The sequence below is a fragment of the Citrus clementina genome, unplaced genomic scaffold, assembly GCF_000493195.1.
Source record: "Citrus clementina cultivar Clemenules unplaced genomic scaffold, Citrus_clementina_v1.0 scaffold_6, whole genome shotgun sequence".
Taxonomy (NCBI): Eukaryota; Viridiplantae; Streptophyta; class Magnoliopsida; order Sapindales; family Rutaceae; genus Citrus; species Citrus x clementina.
Window position 1 is genome coordinate 13,632,865 of NW_006262139.1, and position 18,937 is coordinate 13,651,801.

At 36.4% G+C, this 18,937-nt stretch overlaps 2 protein-coding genes across 2 annotated transcripts; both read right to left on the minus strand.

Moving 5' to 3' along the window:
- Positions 1-309: 309 nt before the first annotated feature.
- LOC18040058 lies at positions 310-2,626 on the minus strand (the record flags this gene model as incomplete). The annotated part of the gene is made up of 5 exons (XM_006429008.2): positions 310-579; positions 1,158-1,275; positions 1,379-1,496; positions 1,586-1,643; positions 2,042-2,626. Coding segments are annotated over 5 exons (933 nt in total), but the record flags the coding sequence as incomplete, so codon positions are not given.
- Positions 2,627-12,086: 9,460 nt separating this feature from the next.
- Positions 12,087-15,680, minus strand: LOC18039074 (WD repeat-containing protein 44). Its single transcript, XM_024182192.1, has 8 exons — positions 13,985-15,680; positions 13,807-13,897; positions 13,547-13,704; positions 13,319-13,370; positions 13,145-13,224; positions 12,964-13,057; positions 12,342-12,857; positions 12,087-12,291 (listed from the first exon to the last, which is right to left on the minus strand). The coding sequence occupies exons 1-8, from the start codon at positions 15,674-15,676 to the stop codon at positions 12,122-12,124; spliced, it is 2,853 nt and encodes a 950-aa protein (XP_024037960.1). The 5' UTR covers positions 15,677-15,680; the 3' UTR covers positions 12,087-12,121.
- Between the last annotated feature and the right edge of the window lie 3,257 nt (positions 15,681-18,937).

An 18,937-nucleotide genomic window follows, 5' to 3' on the forward strand; every position in this document is an offset into this window, starting at 1 on the left:
TACAGACTGTTAAAGAACAGGACCTAAAAATCCAAAAGGAAACAGATATGCCTCGTTGTATATCAACTGTTTCGTCCTGTACTTCGAGGGAAGCCTTTTCCTTTTGGTTTTGGACCACGTAGCCTTGTTCACTATTTTTGTACGTTGTAATTCAATCCTGTCTAATTTTTAAATAATTGAACAATAATGAAGCGCCAAACATTCCCCACGTGCCCTTTTGAGATAATCATCTAATTGATCCCATCCCGGTGTCACCAAATGTAAGGAACATAAAAAAGTAATGTTCACAAATAAAAATGACAAAGCAGGTAAAAGGAGATAACTACAGTTCAGATTTAGAGTCATTTAGATGGTCAAAGAAAAATACATGAAGCATTCTATGTTTCGTTCTTTTCTTTTCCCTCGAATTTGCTCACAAGTTAATAAGAAATTCACGTGTTATATTGCCTTGTAGGTTATCATCATGTAATTCGAAGAATATTTTAGTGAACCAGAATAGCCAAGTTGGGATTCTTTGAGTAACTATCATCGCTGGCATTGGCTCACACCGGGTCTATACTCTCCAATTCCGAGTAGGTCCTGTGATGTAAATATATATTTTCACTTTCAGAACAAGAAAACTAATTGGTGATATATGTCATAAACATCAGGACATTGAATTCTATGCAAACAGTGTTGTGATAAATGGTACCAATGGCTAATAGAGGGACCAACAGGAATGCACAAAGATCTAACAATATAATTCATGACTCGAAAGATAATGAAAATGACAAGAATAGGGACCTGGGTTAAAATATATATATATATAGCAAACAAGGATTGTTCAATTGTCAAGCTCCACATTTTTTATAACTGAGAGCCACCAATCCAAAACAAAATTTATCATTCTGAGATGGCAATAATTACCTGACCTAGCCCTAGCCTTACCTTGTTTAGCTCAGGACACGTTTAATTCATTGACGCATCACCATTAAAAAAGATGTTAGGTTTCGCCTAACAGAATCACCTAACTCTTTGGGAGATTTGTGTCTTGACCAAGTGTGTGCACATGCATAAAGAGACATGTATAGTTCAACTACAGAACCAAGGAGTAATTCATAAGAAAGTCATGTCACAAATAGAATATTTTGGAATGAACCTCTGGGGAGAAGATCAACCTGACATGCTTTGTTTTTTGCTCTGGTTTCTGCTGTACTAGGGATATCATGATTTGGTTTTAGAAATCTCTTCTCACGCCGTTCGCATGAACCCCATCCATCTGAAAACCTACCTCCCCTGGTAACAACAAAGACAAGTAGAAGATAACCATTACAAAACTGTAACAAATGTGCTGCCAATTTGTTTCACAATGCTCCGCTTTATTGCCAAAAGAACTTACTGCATATATGCCCGAACCACAAATTCAGCCCTCTGAACATTGCGGTTTTCATCAAATTCAATGCTCTTGTCTTTGATCTCATAGGATACATTGAAGTAAAATGATATCTTCCTCCAACCTATACAACATAAACACCCCCTATGTTGCGTTCAACAATGCATTTTCAATACAAAAAGGCATAAGGCTGCCGAACCCTGAACTACATACCCGATTTTTTAATGAAAGGGCTCCCAGAAATCATGGTGTAATCAGACTTCTCCAAAATCTGTTCATTCAACAGGACAAGACACAATAAACATACCAAGTAATTCGGATTTTATGAAAAATCTGGAGTGTTTAGGGGTATGTTTGTAACTCATATGCTCTGCTTAATTTTCAACGTACAACCATTAAAGGGCTAGCTAATATTTACCAATTAGCCATGTATAGGCCTCAACACTTCTCAGTCTCTAACAAACGTTTTTCAAAAATTTAAGGGCTTAATCGAGAGTTTTCACGAAGTCAAATCTACTAATGGACTTTGTATCAAACACATTTCTTGCTATTTCCCAAAAAGAAAATAATAATAATAAGTAGTTTCAAAGTAACATGAGCTAAAGGCAAATTAAGAGATTAACAACTGAATCAATCAATAAATTTGAAAATCAAGATTAAAATATTTACCGCCATGGCTGCGTTTTGGTACTCCTTGAACAGCGAAACTGTAGGAAATCTCCCAGACAAACTGTGCCTCGTAACATCCTGGTCGTGTCCCTCAACCCTCCCATTAATTCCCGGGGATAAATACGCCTCCGGTGACGCATACGCCACAGGACTCGGCGGAGTTCGGTGCGCTAAAGCCATTGGACTGCTCTCGCTGGCTTCTGATGAGCACGTTCTCGCCACCTTGAGCGGCCGATCGTTGACGATCTCTCCGCGAGAGTCGGAATTCGGGGAGTAGTGTAATTGCTGCTGCCGATAGTGCTGGTGTTTAGGGTTTGGCGGCGGAGAAGGGCGGGAGATTGGCGTCGGCGGGGAACGGTAGCTGGGGTATCTGATGGCGAGGGGCTTGCGTGATTTGGAGGCGGACCCGGAGGAGCGTGAGACGGAGGCTGCGGCGGCGGAGTCAATTACGGCCCATAATGCGGCGTCGTCTAGGTCTTTATCGTCGATTGAGAAGGGGATTGGTGATGTCATTAGAGAGACAGTGAGACCGGTGAGGAGTGAGGTCAAAGGGCCCAAGGGGCGGCAAGTAGACTCGGCGTATTTTTAAATTAAGAATTTGAATTTTGGGGGGAAAACGCCTAAATGATGCTTCAAATCAAACTGGGACAATAACAAAGGGATCTCTAATTTTTAGAAACATATTGTAAAATTGGCATGCGTTTCTAAACTCCTTCAAATGGGTCCCCGCTCTTACACTTTGCAATTCCAAATCAAGCACTGCTTTATGTTCAATTGTTCATTCAGCCCTTCATCAGTTTCCTCATTTCTTTGCCTTCGTTTTTTTTTTATTAATCTCAAAACACTAACTTCTTTCTACTGCCTAGTCGCGTTAAAAAACTAAAAAAATTATTATTTGAAGTAGAAAGCAGGGGCAGATTTTAATGGAGACTAAAGTGGGATATGACCTTAATAGAAATTAAAAAATATCTCTAAACTATGTATACATTATTCACTCTAGCCCATGTAACTAAAGTTTTTAGCTTTCGCCCCTAATAAGAAGAAAAAAAAGATCTTGACGTCTTATGGTAGCAATGCCAGAAAAATCAGGACAAACATTGTGCTCTTGAGCTATGGTTAATCTTACTCCTTAAAAATCTTAATGCTATTATTTCTTTTTAATTCTTCCTATTGGTTATTCTTTTACTAGCTGTCTAGGAAAAGAAAAGCTAGCTGTCAACATCACAGTTCATGGGGAAGAGGCAAAAATGGGAAGAAAGACGATTGAGGAAAGAAAATGGAGGGAAGCAAGACATCTAGGAGAGGAATTAAAGGAAAAAAATATTTTTTAAAAAATAGGAAAGAGGGAAATGAGGAGCGGGAATTGAATTGGACAAATTGTAAAAAGAAGGAAATTATGGGCCTTCAACAAAAGACTCAAGTTCACATGGTCCAGGTGGAATCAGAAGTAGAAGATGGAGATAATGGGCTTACTACAAATAAATGTAGGCCCAAAAGGAGAAAGTGGAAATCTCAAGCCCGCAATTGTGAAGAAAGAGGAGGAATTAAATATGGGCAAATGACAATGAAAAGGCTGGCGAGCTTCTTAATTTGGGACAACCCAAACTCCAAAAGAATAAAAGGAGCAAGCCCAAAAGAAACTTTTCCTTCTCTAACGAGCTCTTAACTAGAACACAGTAACAGCAAAACTACAACTAGAGGATAAAGAAGGTGACGATATGGAGAAAGTACCACTTGTTGTTGATGAAGTATCGGCAGCGGCTAGAAACCAGCCCCGCTGACAAGCGACAGCCATGAGGATTATAAATTGGAATATTCGGGGATTGGGGAAGGACCGAATGTTTCGAGAAGCTCAGGAAGTTATCCGTGAACATAGACCCCAAATTTTGCTCTTCAGTAAGACAAAAATGACAACGCCACAAATGAGGAAAAATTATGAGCAATTATGTTTTCCTAGTTGTTTTGTAGTCGGAAGAGAAGGGATAAAAGGTGGTCTAGCAACACTTTGGAGCTCTGAAGTCACGGTTGAAGTTAAATCATACAGCCTTCATCATATTGATGTTGTTGTTCATAGCGAGAAAGGGAGATTATGAAGATGCACGGGCATTTATGGGCACCCAAAATCAGTCCAGAAACAACACACATGGAAGTTATTGAAAAGGTTAGCAGAATTATCCTCCTTATCATGGCACTGTCATGGGGATTTCAATGAAATTTTTAACTTAAATGAAAAAAATAAGAGGTAATGAGAAGCATGCAAGCATAATAGCTGATTTTAGAGAAGCCATCAGGGAGTGTGAGTTGATGGATTTGGGGTTTGTTGGGTACATGTTCACTTGGTCAAATAGGAGGTTCGAGGTAGATCTGGTTGAGGAGAGATTAAATCGCTTTTTGTGTAATAAAGGGTGGGGTAATTATTTCCAGGAAAAAGCAGTTGTGAATTTAGTGTCTTGGTGCTCCGATCACCATTTGATTTTGATCAAACTGGTCAAGAAAGGAAAATGGTGGAACTATATGAAGAAGACTTTTTACAGAGCTCATTACGAAGATATGTTAGGCCCTTAAAATAAATGTATGGAGATTATTAAATGAAAATGGAGTGATAACAATTATTGGAGTTGGGGAAATCATGTTGAGTTGTTTAAGAAGAAATCTAAGAAGTCTTTGGCTGAATTGAAGTTATAGATTCCAGCCATCATGAGAGTGCGGAAGAGATAAGAAGAACTGAAAGGCAGATTGACAACATCTTGTTGGATGAGGAAATCCACTAGAAACAAAGATCGAGGGCCAATTGGTTGAGAGAAGGGGACCGGAACACTAAATTTTTTCATTCAAAAGCCTATACGAGAAAGAGAACAAATAAAATTATGGGGCTTGAGAATGACCAAGGAATCTAGAAAGAAGAAATTGAGGATGTAGAAAGACTATTTTGTGAATACTTTACAAATATTTTTACTACAACTAATCCATCCCCAACCCAACTGAATGCAGCTCTAATAAATTTGTCGCAACGAGTAACAAAGGAGATGAACAATTTCTTAGATCAGAAGTTCACTAAAGAGATCTCAACAGCGATTGCTCAAATGTGTCCCACTAAAGCAGCAAGTCTGGATAGGCTACCTACAGCCTTTTTTCAAAACCACTGGAACTTAGTCAAAGAAAAAATGAAAACTACTTGCCTGCACATTCTTAATGAGGGAGGTAGTCTAACACCTCTTAATCACACTTATATTGCTTTGATTCCAAAAGTGCATAATCTTACAAAGGTAACTAACTTTAGACTTATTAGCCTCTGTAATGTTATTTATAGGATTCTAACAAAAATCTTGGCTAATAGACTGAAGCAAATTCTAGATGAGATTATTTCCTCAACCCAAAGTGCCTTCATCTCGAATAGATTAAGCACTGATAATGTAATTATAAGCTATGAATGTCTTAACAAAATTGGGCAAAGCAGGAGAAAAAGAAACGGTTTGGTAGCCTTAAAATTGGACATTAGCAAAGCTTATGATAAAATTGAGTGAAGTTTTATAGAAAAGGCAATGCAGCAGCTAGGATTCTTTGTAAATTGGGTAAATCTGGTGATGAATTGCATTTCCACAGCGAGTTTCTCAGTGCTAATCAATGGTGTGCCTAAAGGCTTAATATATCCTCAAAGAGGATTAAGACAAGGATGCTTGTTATCACCTTATCTTTTCATTATATGTGCAGAGGCGTTTTTAAACTTGCTCATGGTGGCTGAAAAACAAAAGTTAATTCATGGATTGAGCTTTAGTAGAAATTTGTCAGTCTATCACATTCTTTTTGCAGATGATAGCTTGATCTTCTCCAGGGCCTCTAATGAAGATTGCAAAAACTTAAAACAGATCTTTGATGTGTATACCAACGCTTCGGGTCAGATTTTCAATTACAAAAAATCCTAAATGATTTTTAGCAGCATCACAAATCAGAGACTGGTGGAGGAGATCAAAATATTTTTAATCTTAGTGTAGCTTCCAAACATTAGAAGTATATTGGCTTACCTTCCATGGTGGGGAGAATGAAGATCAGCTTCTTTAATAACATCATATTAAGAGTCCTTAGCAGGCTGTCCAGTTGGCGACACAAATTCTTTTTGTGTGGGGGAAATGAGGTGCTTATCAAAGCTATAGCTCAAGGCGTACCTACATATGCAATGAATGTATTCAAAGTACCTCAAAGTATTTGTGATGACATCCAAAAAGCCATAGCTAGATTCTGGTGGGGTGATTCAGAAAACCATCCATTGGGCAAGGTGGGAAAGACTGTGTCAAGCCAAAATCAAAGGAGGATTGGGTTTTCGAGAATTCTCCAGTTTTAATCAAGCTCTGATCGCTAAGTAAGGAAGAAGGATTATGCAAAATCCAGAGCTTTTGATGACCAAAATTTTAAAGGCAAGATATTTTAGGCAGTCAAGTTTCATGGAAGCAAAGTTGGGCTCAAAACCTTCGTTTGTGTGGAGGATTATTTAGTAGGGCAGAAAAATCCTTCATAAAGGATCAAGATGGAGAATTAGAGATGGAAAGCAAGTGTATATATACAAAAGCAATATGATATCAAAGCCTGAAACTCTAAAACCAATCTCTCCACAGACTTTACCCCCTTGTTCTATGGTAGCCGACCTGATTAGGAACCAATAGTGTAAGGAAGAGGTTATTGCTCAGATTTTTATGGAAGATGAGGCTGCAAGGATTTTAAACATTCCTCTCCCAAAGTCCCCTCAGCCAAATCAACTAATATGACACTACGATAAGCATGGTAATAACATAGTCAAGAGTGGGTATCAAATTGCTCTAAAACTGAAGTGCACAGAGACAACAAATAGCTCAGATATCTCCAAAACTCATTGGGAAGTTATCTAGTCTAAGGAAATTCCAGAAAAGATCAAGGTGTACATATGGAGAGCAGCGCGAAATCTGCTACCTACAACCTATAATCTTTGGAAAGCTATTAATGAGCCTGTGTGCTGGAGATGTCAGAAGGAGAATGAAGACACCTTTCATGCTTTGATGGGGTGTAAATATGCTTTAAAAGTTTGGAAGTTAACGGAATATTATCAGCACATCAAACTTTTAGCTTGACAAGACATGTTAAGTGCTCTCTAGGAGTTGATGCTGCAATCAATAAGCATGGATGCCTCCCCCAAATTGGTGGTTTAAAGAGAATGTTGATGCTGCCATTATACGTTCAAATCTGACAGTAGGATTAAGAGTGATCATTAGAGACTCCAGGGGTGAAACTATTGCAGCAGAAGTCCAGAAGGTTGGTTTGAAAGGGGATGTGGCTTATATGGAAGCTGAAGCAGTTAATTTAGGCATTCAAGTAGCTCAAATTGTTAAGCGTTAGCCAATGATCGTTGAATCAGATTCCAAAGAAGTGGTTAATCTTGCTCGCAATAGAAAGGGTTGTTTGTTAGAAATCTTTTGGTAAATAACCACTATTCAAGATAGTCTGAAGAGATTAAACTAGTCTCAAATCCAACATGTTTCATGAACTTACAACAAAACTGCTCATGCTTTACCAAATGTAGCTTTGAATTATGATAAGCTGGTTGTGTGGCTGGGAACTTTTTCAGTAGAGATTAGGTTGTTATTCTCTGATTCCCATTAATTGAAAGCCTTACTTTCACTTCAAAAAAAGAAAAGAGATAATGAATGGATGTTGACCTAAATTGAATAGTGAAGAAGCAAAATCAATGAACCTTAACAAAATAGTCCTACTACACCTCTTTTGTTGTATTAAGATGTTAATACCAAGGCCAAGTTTTATATAGATACTCCAAGTATAATTTTGAAATTTTTATATTAAGTGATAATTCAGAATAAAATAATATTGATATGTGAAAATAGTTATCTAGAATCTTACTAATTCTCTCTCTCTCTCTCTCTCTCTCTCTCTCTCTCTCTATATATATATATATATATTGATATGTGAGATGCAGACTATGTAAATATTAATTTTTTATATAGTTTGCATCTCAAGTGATGTGTTACCAATCATTACTTAACATTAGGTAAGTGTTAATTAATTTTATTTTCCATCGCTATTAATTAATTTAATAATATTACATCATATATCTATTTATCTATCAAATGATAACACGTCATAAGTCATTTCACAAATTATATATCCCAATTACATATGAGGATATGCATACTATTTGTCTTTAGCAAAGTATTACGTTGTTTAATGCAGTTCTATTAAAAAAAATGTTATTTTTCTTTTTGGGTCTATATTTTTCATTTAAATATATCTTAGATATGTCCAAGCAAACATAATTATTAGATATGTCCATTTGTCCAACCAAACATAATTATATGGATGCACGAAGTTAAGGTAGGAAATTTCCTAATTGGACTAAGGCCCTGTTTAGGATTGCTTTTGGGAGGGTTAAAAGTGATTTTAAAAATCTAAAAGTTAATTTTGGTGTTTGGTAAAAAAAAATCAAAATCACTTTTGCTAAAATCAACTCCTACTACAGCTGATTTTGAAAAGCAGAGAAGGAGTAACTTTAAAATTCTGATTTTGAGAATCAATTTTATCCTTTAATATAATTTCATAAATATCCTTACAATTATTACTTAAACCCGAAATTATCCTTATTTAAATTGAAAATAAAATCAATATTTTAATAAATTTTCATTATAATTAACGTTTTCTCCATAAGAACAGTTTGTGTAACTAAAGATACATGGCACAAAGCTATAGAAAGTGCTACGTTTATGCTGCTTGGCAAGAAGTTAATATGTCAATTCCACATTTTTATGAAAAACAAATTGTTTGATTCAATGAGATATTGTACGTGTACATTTTTATATGTATAAGTAAATTTTATCCTACATTATGTACATTTTAGTCATTTATTTTCTTATACTAGTTTAACAATAAGATTTACCAAACACTCATAACTGCTTTCAAAATTCACAGTACTTTTGAAATTAAAATTTACCAAACACTTAACTGATTCTCTTCACAGCTGATTATTTCTACAGCACAACTAACAACAATTATTTTAAAAGCTGCAACATTAACAAGCTGGCCTGAATCTTGTCTCGGTTATCAAGAGGATTTTGGCACCTTCATAAGCCATTTTTATTATAAAAAAAAAAAATCAAACGAGCAGGGTCCCCCTGCCATATGCCCACAAATTCCCGCCATATACAAGTACATCCGAGGTGGGCACCATTAGCTTTGCCCAACTCTGACCAAAACTCCCCCTTCCGAGTATTAAATTACAGCACCGATATTCAGCCCACAGTAAGCACCACAATAACCACCAAACGGTGCGTTTTGGGTGCACTACAAAAAGTTACTGTTTGAACACACAAACACAATACACACATAGTAGATCTCACACAATACCGTCACTCTCCCTCTCGTTCACACCAAATCCACTCCTCACTCAGGCTAGATATCTCAGTAGCTAATTCTCCAAGGCCATTTTCTGTTCTACTCGTGGACTCTCCCTCACGATGTGAAATCCGTCGGCTCTCTCTCACGATGTCTCATGCTCTTATTGCTCATGTATGAGCATGGTAAAATTCCAAGCAGAACATCATATGACACGCTGATTAAAAAGCTAGACCAACAGCCTTAGGAAACCACAGCCTTAAGAAAAGCTTGTTCTACAGATATGTTTATCTGATTGGAAAATGAGTTATCTAGTTATCGTATTATAGAAATTCTTTTACACTGATAAGTCGTAATGATATTACTGGAATTTCAGCTTATATTACAGGGAAATTCGTAACACTAGCAGATAAATTGAAACTCTTACTCAACTGAGTTCTGAACTAAGTCGATTCGATAATGAAGAATTATATCGATTAATATTTCTACATGTATGTAAATGGAACTAACTATTGCATAGAGCCAAGGTTTGAAACCCCTTAACTATCTCAGGCTCATGTACATTTCTGGCATCAATGAAGATACAACAGGCTACCATTACATCACAAGTATACCAAACATTTTGCCGATGAAAGAGATCTCCATAAGCTAGCCTATGCACGAGTCATGTATTGCCCAGTTCTTGTGTACACCAATATTTCATCACCTATATTGACAAATAATGGTACATTCACCACAGAGTAAAGTTGAAGCAAGCCGAGAAATGCAATCGACGGTGAGAACGGAGGGGGAATCGACGGCGAGAGAACAGAGAGGACAGAGAAGAGAGAGAGAGAGAGCAAATGGAGAAACCCACGGCGAGAGACCCACGTCGAGAGACCCACTGCGAGAGAGAACGAGAGGACGGAGAACAAAGAGAGACCCACGGCAAGAGAAAGCGAGAGGATGAGCAGATGGAGAAATGGTGAGATAGATTTCAGTGAGAGCAGAGAGAGCAGATGGAGAAACGGTGAGTCTCGCGTGAGAAGATCCGTTGCGCGTGGGTTGTGGTGCGTATGTGTGTGTCACGTGAGATGGGTCCGTTTATATTGCACCCAAAACGCACCGTTCGGTGCTTATTGTGGGAAGAGTCTCATTTTCCATTAAATTATCAAGGGTGGGCTTCAGCTTCGAGATTCGGTACACTTGCTAACCTAAATCTGATTACTTGAAAAGATTCTGCTCGACATTTGATGAATTGGGGTTTGTTTTACTTTTACATTGCAGGCTACAGTGAGTGATTTGCAGAAGGCCATACATCGGCGATGTAAGGGTTTAACCTCTTACTAGTATTTCTCAGCTGTCAATATCCATATTTTATAAAATTGGGTTGCAACTAAATCTTGGAACTGACTACAAAATTGAGAAAATGTTACGAACTTCGAACTCCAATATGTAGCTATGTAGTTCATCACACGTACCGAGTGGAAACGTCCGCACCTAAGAAAGAATTTTTCGTTCATTTAAAATTTCGCTTATGTTTTGATGCTATTGTTCAAAACTTGTCCTACAAAATTGATTAGAAGATGAAAGTTAAATAATAGTAGTGTAATAAAGATATTTCAAATTTTACTGAGCTTTTAAGTATGGAAATTTGATTTGGAGGACAGAACCACATTTGCAAAGATCATTAAATGTAACAATTTGATGGTTATTTTTTACTTTACTGGTGGTATTGTCTGATGTTGAACACTGGTGGTATTGTCTGATGTTGAACACTTTCTCTGTTCTTGTGCTGATCAACTAATGAACTTGTTTCTGATTTAGTTTGATTATCCGAAATGCTACCAGTCACATATTTGTTTGTCTTCTATCAAAATCTTTTATGAATATATATGAAGCTTGAAATCTTTTTTCCTTGATATGATTTGGCAACTTCTTGTTCAACAGGCAAGAAACTCTACCCTTCAAGCCAACGTTTTACTCTGCCTCTTCAACCTGGATCCAAAGAAACGGCTATCGTCCTTAACCCAAAGAAGAAATTCTACCATTTTCTTTTTGGAGTTGTGTTTTCTCCTTCCTCATTTTGAATGCATCTTGATCTGCAGCTTGTTGATCGGAAGGAAGGTCTGCCAAAATATCCAAAACAATGGGTAATCCTACCTCCATTTATGTGAAAAGCGAGGAAAAGCTGGAATTTCAACTGAATCAACTTGCAAAACTTGATATTTGAAGGTTACTGTCATTCAAAAGAAAAACAATGTACTCCTACCTTTATAATTTTATACTTCTGTATGCTTTTTCTGTTTCATTTAACTCTATTAAATATAGTACTTGATTTCAGGAATTTTTTTTACCGCCAGTTTCAAAATAATTATTGTAGACGTGTAAGATAAACTGTTAGATATTGTAATCATTGGCTGAAATCTAAAATAAGTGAACAAACATCTGCCTGAGTACTTCTTAGCATTTCTATTTTCTTTTTCCATCAATTTTTCCAGTTTGTTTGATCAACAGACAAGTCTTGGTAAGTATTTTTATCGACAGAATTTCATGCAGCTGCAGTTCATGATGGCAAAAGAAAATTTTAGTTTACATTCAAACTAGATGGTAGATTAGCTGTATAATCTAGAGAAAGTCTGTTAAGCAAATTTCGCATTTACAAAATGTAAATAAGACTTCTGCAGTTACCGCAATTGTCTCAATTCCTACTCATGTAAGCATTACAATGTCTCACAGACGGCCTAACCTACGGGGTATTCCAAAATTTTGGTAAGTCTTGATTTCACCTCCTAGAGTGGCTGTCACAATTACCAAGCCCCAAGCCGTTGCTTGAACTGTATGGCTTGAATGACTTCCAACATCAAACCAAGAAGACCAATTTGTAAATGAGGAAGAATTCCTATCTGTGCTAGAAGAATGGAAGCTGGGTCATCCTGCCTCGGGGAGTAAGAATTTGAGTTTGTTTCCGAGGCGGTGGATATGGAAGGTGAATCACCAGATCTTATTGAAGAAGAATTTGAAGTGAATGATTCACTAATCCCAGGATCATGAGAAATTAAAGAGAGTTCTTCTTCTGGCGGACTTGGAACTCGCTCTACTTTATTGGTTTTCTTTGGAAGAGGTGGCAATAGTCGCCTACTGTGACCTGCAGGGCTCCCTTCCTTGGTTGGTGAACTAGTAGCAGAAGTAGGATTTGAGCTGATACGTTTTGCGTGCTTTTTGGTTTGGACTGGCGTTGGTGGCGGCTCACCCTTCACCATACCAGGCCAAGGTATTGCTACTGACACATCTTTGCACTGGAAGTGTTCATGATTTCTGGTAGTGATAATAGCTCTTTTTCCTGTGCTTGCATTTCGATGTTCTTCACGCTTCCAGACATATACTTGAGAATCTTCACTTGCACTTATAATATATTTTCCATCTGCATTGAATGCAGCTGAAATTTGACTGCTGGTATTTCGGAAACCTGTTTTGATACAACGTATGCATCATTGTTAATGGGGAAAGAGACCAAAAACTGCATCCATGTATTAGAGAAAACAAGCATGTACTTCCAATTTCTGAAAAGATACCTCTGAATTTATGAACAATGTCTAAACCATCCAAAATTCGAATACGGGAATCAGCAGAAGTGACCAGAACTTCAGATGGATTGCTTGGGGAGAACTGTTCAGATATAAACTTATAGCCTTTATCCCTTGGAGATGAATAGAAACAATAATAAGATAAATTGGAGGCAAAAAGAAGAATTACCTGGAAACCAGTGATCTTTCTGGTACTAGACTTCTTCTTGGTCTGGAAATCAACCTGATTTAATTGATGTAGTTTGCCATCTGTTCTCCAAAATAAAATGCACATTTACATGATGTTCATTTTTAAACAAAAATACATTGCAACAAGAAAGAAAACACTCAGAGAAACTCGTACCCTCTATGCTGTATAGTCGACAACTCCCTTTATGCGAACCAATGAGAGCATTCTTCATATTGAAACATGGAACATCAAATATAAAATAAGATCAAAACAGAATTGAGATGTTGAACTTGAGAACAGACTACAACTTAGTTTAACAGAACTGAGCTTTTTTCCAGTACAAAAGCATTACACTAAGTAAATTCAAGCAAAATGCAGACTGAAAAAGTAATGTACACGAACCTGGCCATCAGGAGTGTAACAAGCAGCTGTGACCATTTCATGAAGATCTGTCCAATCAACGACAAGCCGATCAGATATGCTCCAGATTCTCACCTTTGCATCAAGTGAACCACTTATGAAATAATCATCATCCATAGGATTGAATTGAATGCAAGTTACTGCAACAAAAACACACATCAGAAATGACTAAAAAGATGGAAATTATATTGCTGAATTGATATTACTAATGCTTGTCTGAAAAGGAAAATACAAAACCTTACCATAATCATTGTGTGCAAACAACTTTAGACAGCTCTTGGTTTCCATGTCCCATAACCTGACAGTTTTATCCATTGAAGATGAAAGCAGCAGCTGCAAAACCATCGAAATTGGCCTATAACTTGTGTCAAAATTAATGGTCTGACTAATAAGAAATCACGATAGAGTTGAGAAACTAACATGAGATCTAGACCAGGAGAGATCCAAAACATCATCTAAATGACCTATGAAAGAGCAAAAAGGCTTATCAGATAGCGAAAACACAGTTTCTGGCACATGAACATAATCAGGGGAAGAATGTTTCCCCTTCTTCTTCTTCTCCGGTGGAGGATTTGGCGATGAGCCATCCAATGAACTTGCTTTATCTGATGAATTGCACAACGAAGGATGAATTGGTGTCAAATTCCCTTCACTCATAGACATAACTTCACATTCTTGCACTTCCCACACATGAATTACCCTATCTTCACCTGCACTAGCAAGAAACCGTGCATCCAAACTGAACTTAATTGTCCATATAGACCCCTCATGAGCCTGAATCTCTTGACACAAATGCAAAGCACTCAAGTCCTTGTAAGATTTCCCAGACTGCCTAACTTTAACCCATTTATTAGAAACATTCTTGTTCTGTTTCTGCTCTTTCTGCTCCCTCTGGTCTCCAAGCAATGGATTAGGATTAATGCATTCTTTATCTCCCTTAACACTCATAGAATGAGCCACCCCTTTAATATTCTTCAACAATGCAGCTCCCCTTCTCTTGCTCATCCTCAAACTCTTGGAAAGATACGAATTTGCGCTAAATTTTCTCGCAGAATCATTGATCCTATTCACATTTTCCCTCCTCATTAGTTCCTTAACAACGGGGGAATGGCCAACAGATTTCTCAAACTCCTCCATTGTTAATTGCTTCCCAGTTTGCAAATCACTAAGCTTATTCCACATCCCATTTTCACTATACTCATTAACAATAAACTCTTTCCCAGTATCCAAATTCTTTATCAAGAAAAATGCACCTAATCTACTACTGGATAAAATCGACGCAAAATTCCCACTCCTACGGACAGAACGAACGCTATTACCTGACGAGTCCTTAGATGCCACCCTTACAGATTCTTGATACGGACACACCTTTGCATGCTGCAACAGCATCATTGATGACGTTCTTGTCAATCTCTGCTTCGAGATCAAGCCAATCATTTCCTCTTTTCTCTTTTTGTCGATGCATAAAGATTCAATATCCCCGTCTGATCTTGACCGTACCAGCACCACCGTCGTCTCCGGAGAATTTTCTTGAGTCGGAGAATTTTCTCTTTTCACCGGAGACTCTGAATGTGATTGTGTTATTGGATTCAGATTTGAATTATGCCGTTTTGTCTCTTCACTCTCTTTGATATTACAATTATTATTATTATTTTTATTTTTTGACACGCTTGCAGGAGCTTCATGGTGGCTGTTAGTATTGTTATTGTTATTGACATTGTTGTCGTCAACTTTAAAGCTGAGAAGCTCCCTGTCTCGAGACAATCCCATGTCCTGGAAAAGTCTCTTCCGCCGTTCGGTGATCGAACCGGGGGCCAGCATCCAGACGTCGTAATCCGGGGACATTGAACCGGGTGCTGACCTGGCGAAGTTTTGAAACTCTTTTTTGGTAGGGTGCTTATGAAGATGAGTAGCGGACGACACCGCGGAGACAAACGACATGCGGGAGTCTTCGAAGTCTTCGTCGTCGTCGTCGTCGGAAGATGCCAAGTCGAGAGGCACGGCGGTGGAGATTCGATCGAAGGTTTCGAAAAATCGGTCGTCGTCGTCGTCCACGTCGGCGAGGCCGTCCCACGTCATTGTAAGCGTTCGCTTGCGTTCCATTTTTTCCATTTTCCTTTTCTTTTCTGGTTGCTGGTTTTGATTTGGTTATTGATTTTTTATTATTAACATGGAAAGGATAAGAAAGGGGCAAAAAAAAAAAAAAAAAAGCGTTTCCTGGAAGTGTTTTGTGAATTATGTTTTTTTTTTTCGATTTTGTGTTTTTTTGTTTTTGGAAGGAAGAGAGAAAAACGAGGGGGACTGGCGGGTGGATTGGGGGTTGGTTACCGTTATCTGTTTTTGTGTTTTTGTCTCCAAGGGTATGAGAAACGGTCAGCGGGGTCGTTATTACATGCCTTCACGTCTTTAGTCAGATGTGCGTCGACATGAAGTCGCCACTCTCCTCATTGCAGCGTCATTGCTTGTAACTCTAGTGGGCCCACTCTTATTCATATTGTTACATTTTGGTTTCATACCGGCTCATGGGCCCATCTAGCATTTGGGCTTGGCCTGGGTCTAGTCCAAAATCAATCATTGATGGATTTGTTTGATGATTTTTTTCATTATATTTTATTTCAGATTCTTCATAACGCATTTGCACGTTTTATTTTTATTTATTTTTAATTTTTGAGGCGATTTAGTTATTGATAGGCAACAAGTTGGATCAATAAAAGAAATCTATGAAGCATATCAGCGATTATTAATGCCTTTTGATGAATCTTTGCAGATCTACCTATGTGCCTTTGGTTTAAATTAAAAATAGCATAAAATGCTAGCAGCGATGACATTTTTGGGCAAATTAGATCACAAAAGACTCTTCAACTATCCTTGATCTTGATGTTTTATAGAATTTCAGAAATGATAGTGATGAGAGATTTTTAAAATTGAAGATATTTAAAAAGACAAAATTTTACATGCGTGTATGAATTGAAACAGATCTTTTAGTTCAGATATTGCTGAGCCTTGATGCCTAGAATTTGTTTTATTCTCATCCTAAATGCTAAAAAATTTATAATCTAAAATTCATGTCTAATCAAATATTGCTGTTTATCGACTTTTCCCTCTTTGATGTTATAGAACCCATTTATACGTAATGTTAGTTTCTACAATGATTTTGTAGTTTTTAAACTTAGTATTTATGTATTACTATGATAAACTAAAAAATTTCTTTATTTTAAAGCACACCTATTGATGTGAGATTTGTTTTATAATTATAATGTAGATACATATTCATGTTTTGCGTGAAATTTCAAGTAAATATGCATCTTTGCGCAAAGATGAAACCACCTTAATGCCTAGGGTGGCCCAGGCAGCCCCTATAATATTAGGTAAAAAGAAAAAATTAGAACCACACTAAGAATTAAGCAACCCCTAACTATGAAAGGTTTAATCTACTTCATCTCTTCAAAAGTCGTGAAGACTTACCTTCTTCATGTTTTATTTATTTTGAGTTTATTTCATATATTTTAATATTTAATAATATTATTTTATTTTTATTGTTCCAATTCAAATAAATACAATACGTAATTTAAATTCCAAATTTTTGTTGCAAAATAACCTCTAACGAAGTACATTTTGACAACCTCAAATCAAAATCTTGATTCCACCACTGACGGTGGTCTAAAAAGGCACTACTACAAAAATGACATTCACCGACACTTAATTTTCTAACACTTTGTAAAACGTGTCAGTAATTGTGTACATGTATACTATTTTTTATTTTTAACAAATAAGTATCATAAATTATTGATATTAGTGTGTCAGTAAATTAAACGTCAGAAATCACTGACACTGAAGTATCAAAGGTTAAAAAAATTTATTATAATTTATAAATCTACCAACTCGAACCTAAGACCTTTTAACTTAAAATTTTTATGTTTGAAACACAAACCACTAAATCATATAAACTTAAGATACAAATTTTGTCATTAAAAATTTAAACAAAAATATAATAGCAAAAGCAATATGCCTAAATCTCAATCGAACCTCTTTCCCTCATCTCATCAATCCTAACCTAAAAATTTCTTTCCTTAGTTCATTATGCTGGCCGACATACCCTTATACTTATTCTTGGTAGTTCACTACACTAGCCTAAATCTTAATCGAACCTCTTTCTCTCATCTCATCAATCGAAATTCACTAACCTTGTAAGGGCGTAAAACAAACCCTAAACATAATTACAGTCTATTTAAACTCTTATTTCAAAAATCGAGCCTCTGATTCACCCTTCAACAGTATTTTGAAGCAATCAGAGCTCTATCAACATCGTTGTTGTTGTTGGCAATTACAGTAGTACTTCGTTTCTGACCATTTTGCTCACTATGTGCCAAATGAAACTTGAATACTCCTAGTATGTATACAACCTGCTTTGTTGGAGTTCAATAATTTACTACACAGAACTGTTAACCAAACTCTAACATGTAGTTCGTTGAAGGTTAGCTTTTGTTTGGTTGCATTAGTTTTAGTAATAGTGCAAAATTAGATAGAATTAAAGGTAATCTTTATTAGTAAAATTAGTGTTTGCAGTCTCTAACTCCACTTAGGCAATATAGTTGTGCTTAAACATAGTAATGTAGGATGGTTGCGTGTTGCGAGTAAGGTACTTTTCAAAGGGCATAACTTGGGCTACAAGTGTCTGTTTGAGACATATAATATACCGTTTCGAGCTTGAGATGAGACGAATCAAATCCAGAACAGTTTAATCAGTTCTGGTCCAAACATGAGCCTGAAATTCTGTTTCTTTCTTAGTTGTTTTTTTGGTTTTAAGATATTTTCTTTTTTTTTTGTTTCTTTTAGGATTTTTAACTTTTTTTTAGATATCGGATTTGGACACCGTTTGTTTTGGATTTTTTATTTTGATTAGGATAATTTTATTATCAAATAATATCTCAAATTTACTTATTTTGGTAAATTCACAATATTAAAGGTTATTATATAAAAGGGCCTAAAATCCTAGTTTTATTAATTCATCATTATTTAATAAACTTCATTATTTAGAAATTTAGCTCGGCTCATTAAGGTCAATCTTACTAATTCATCTCCTTAAATTTATAGGTGGAGCATCAATTAGAGGACGTTCTGGTGATTTAAACTTGATCGGGATTACCTGTAAGTGGAATGTTTTCAAATTAATACATAAGCCATGTAATTTTCACAAACAAAAATATGTTATTATTAATGTTTTCAAATTAATATAACTAGACTAGAAAATTATTATACTTTATGGTAATGCATTGATTTATAGTATAGGAGTTGTAAGTGGTTTTCCTTAATTACAAATTTATTATTGAAGCTATAATAATAATAACTTTAAATATTTGAAATTAATCATGC

What these genes read in the sequence shown, in the direction of transcription:
- LOC18039074 (XM_024182192.1), bottom strand. Translation starts at nt 15,676, where the DNA reads ATGGAAAAAATGGAACGCAAGCGAACGCTTACAATGACGTGGGACGGC. An exon ending in GTTTGCACACAATGATTATG is followed by an intron (nt 13,705 to 13,806) that starts GTAAGGTTTTGT and finishes TTTTTGTTGCAG; the next exon opens with TAACTTGCATTCAATTCAAT. An exon ending in CTCGGAAACAAACTCAAATT is followed by an intron (nt 12,292 to 12,341) that starts CTTACTCCCCGA and finishes CTAGCACAGATA; the next exon opens with GGAATTCTTCCTCATTTACA.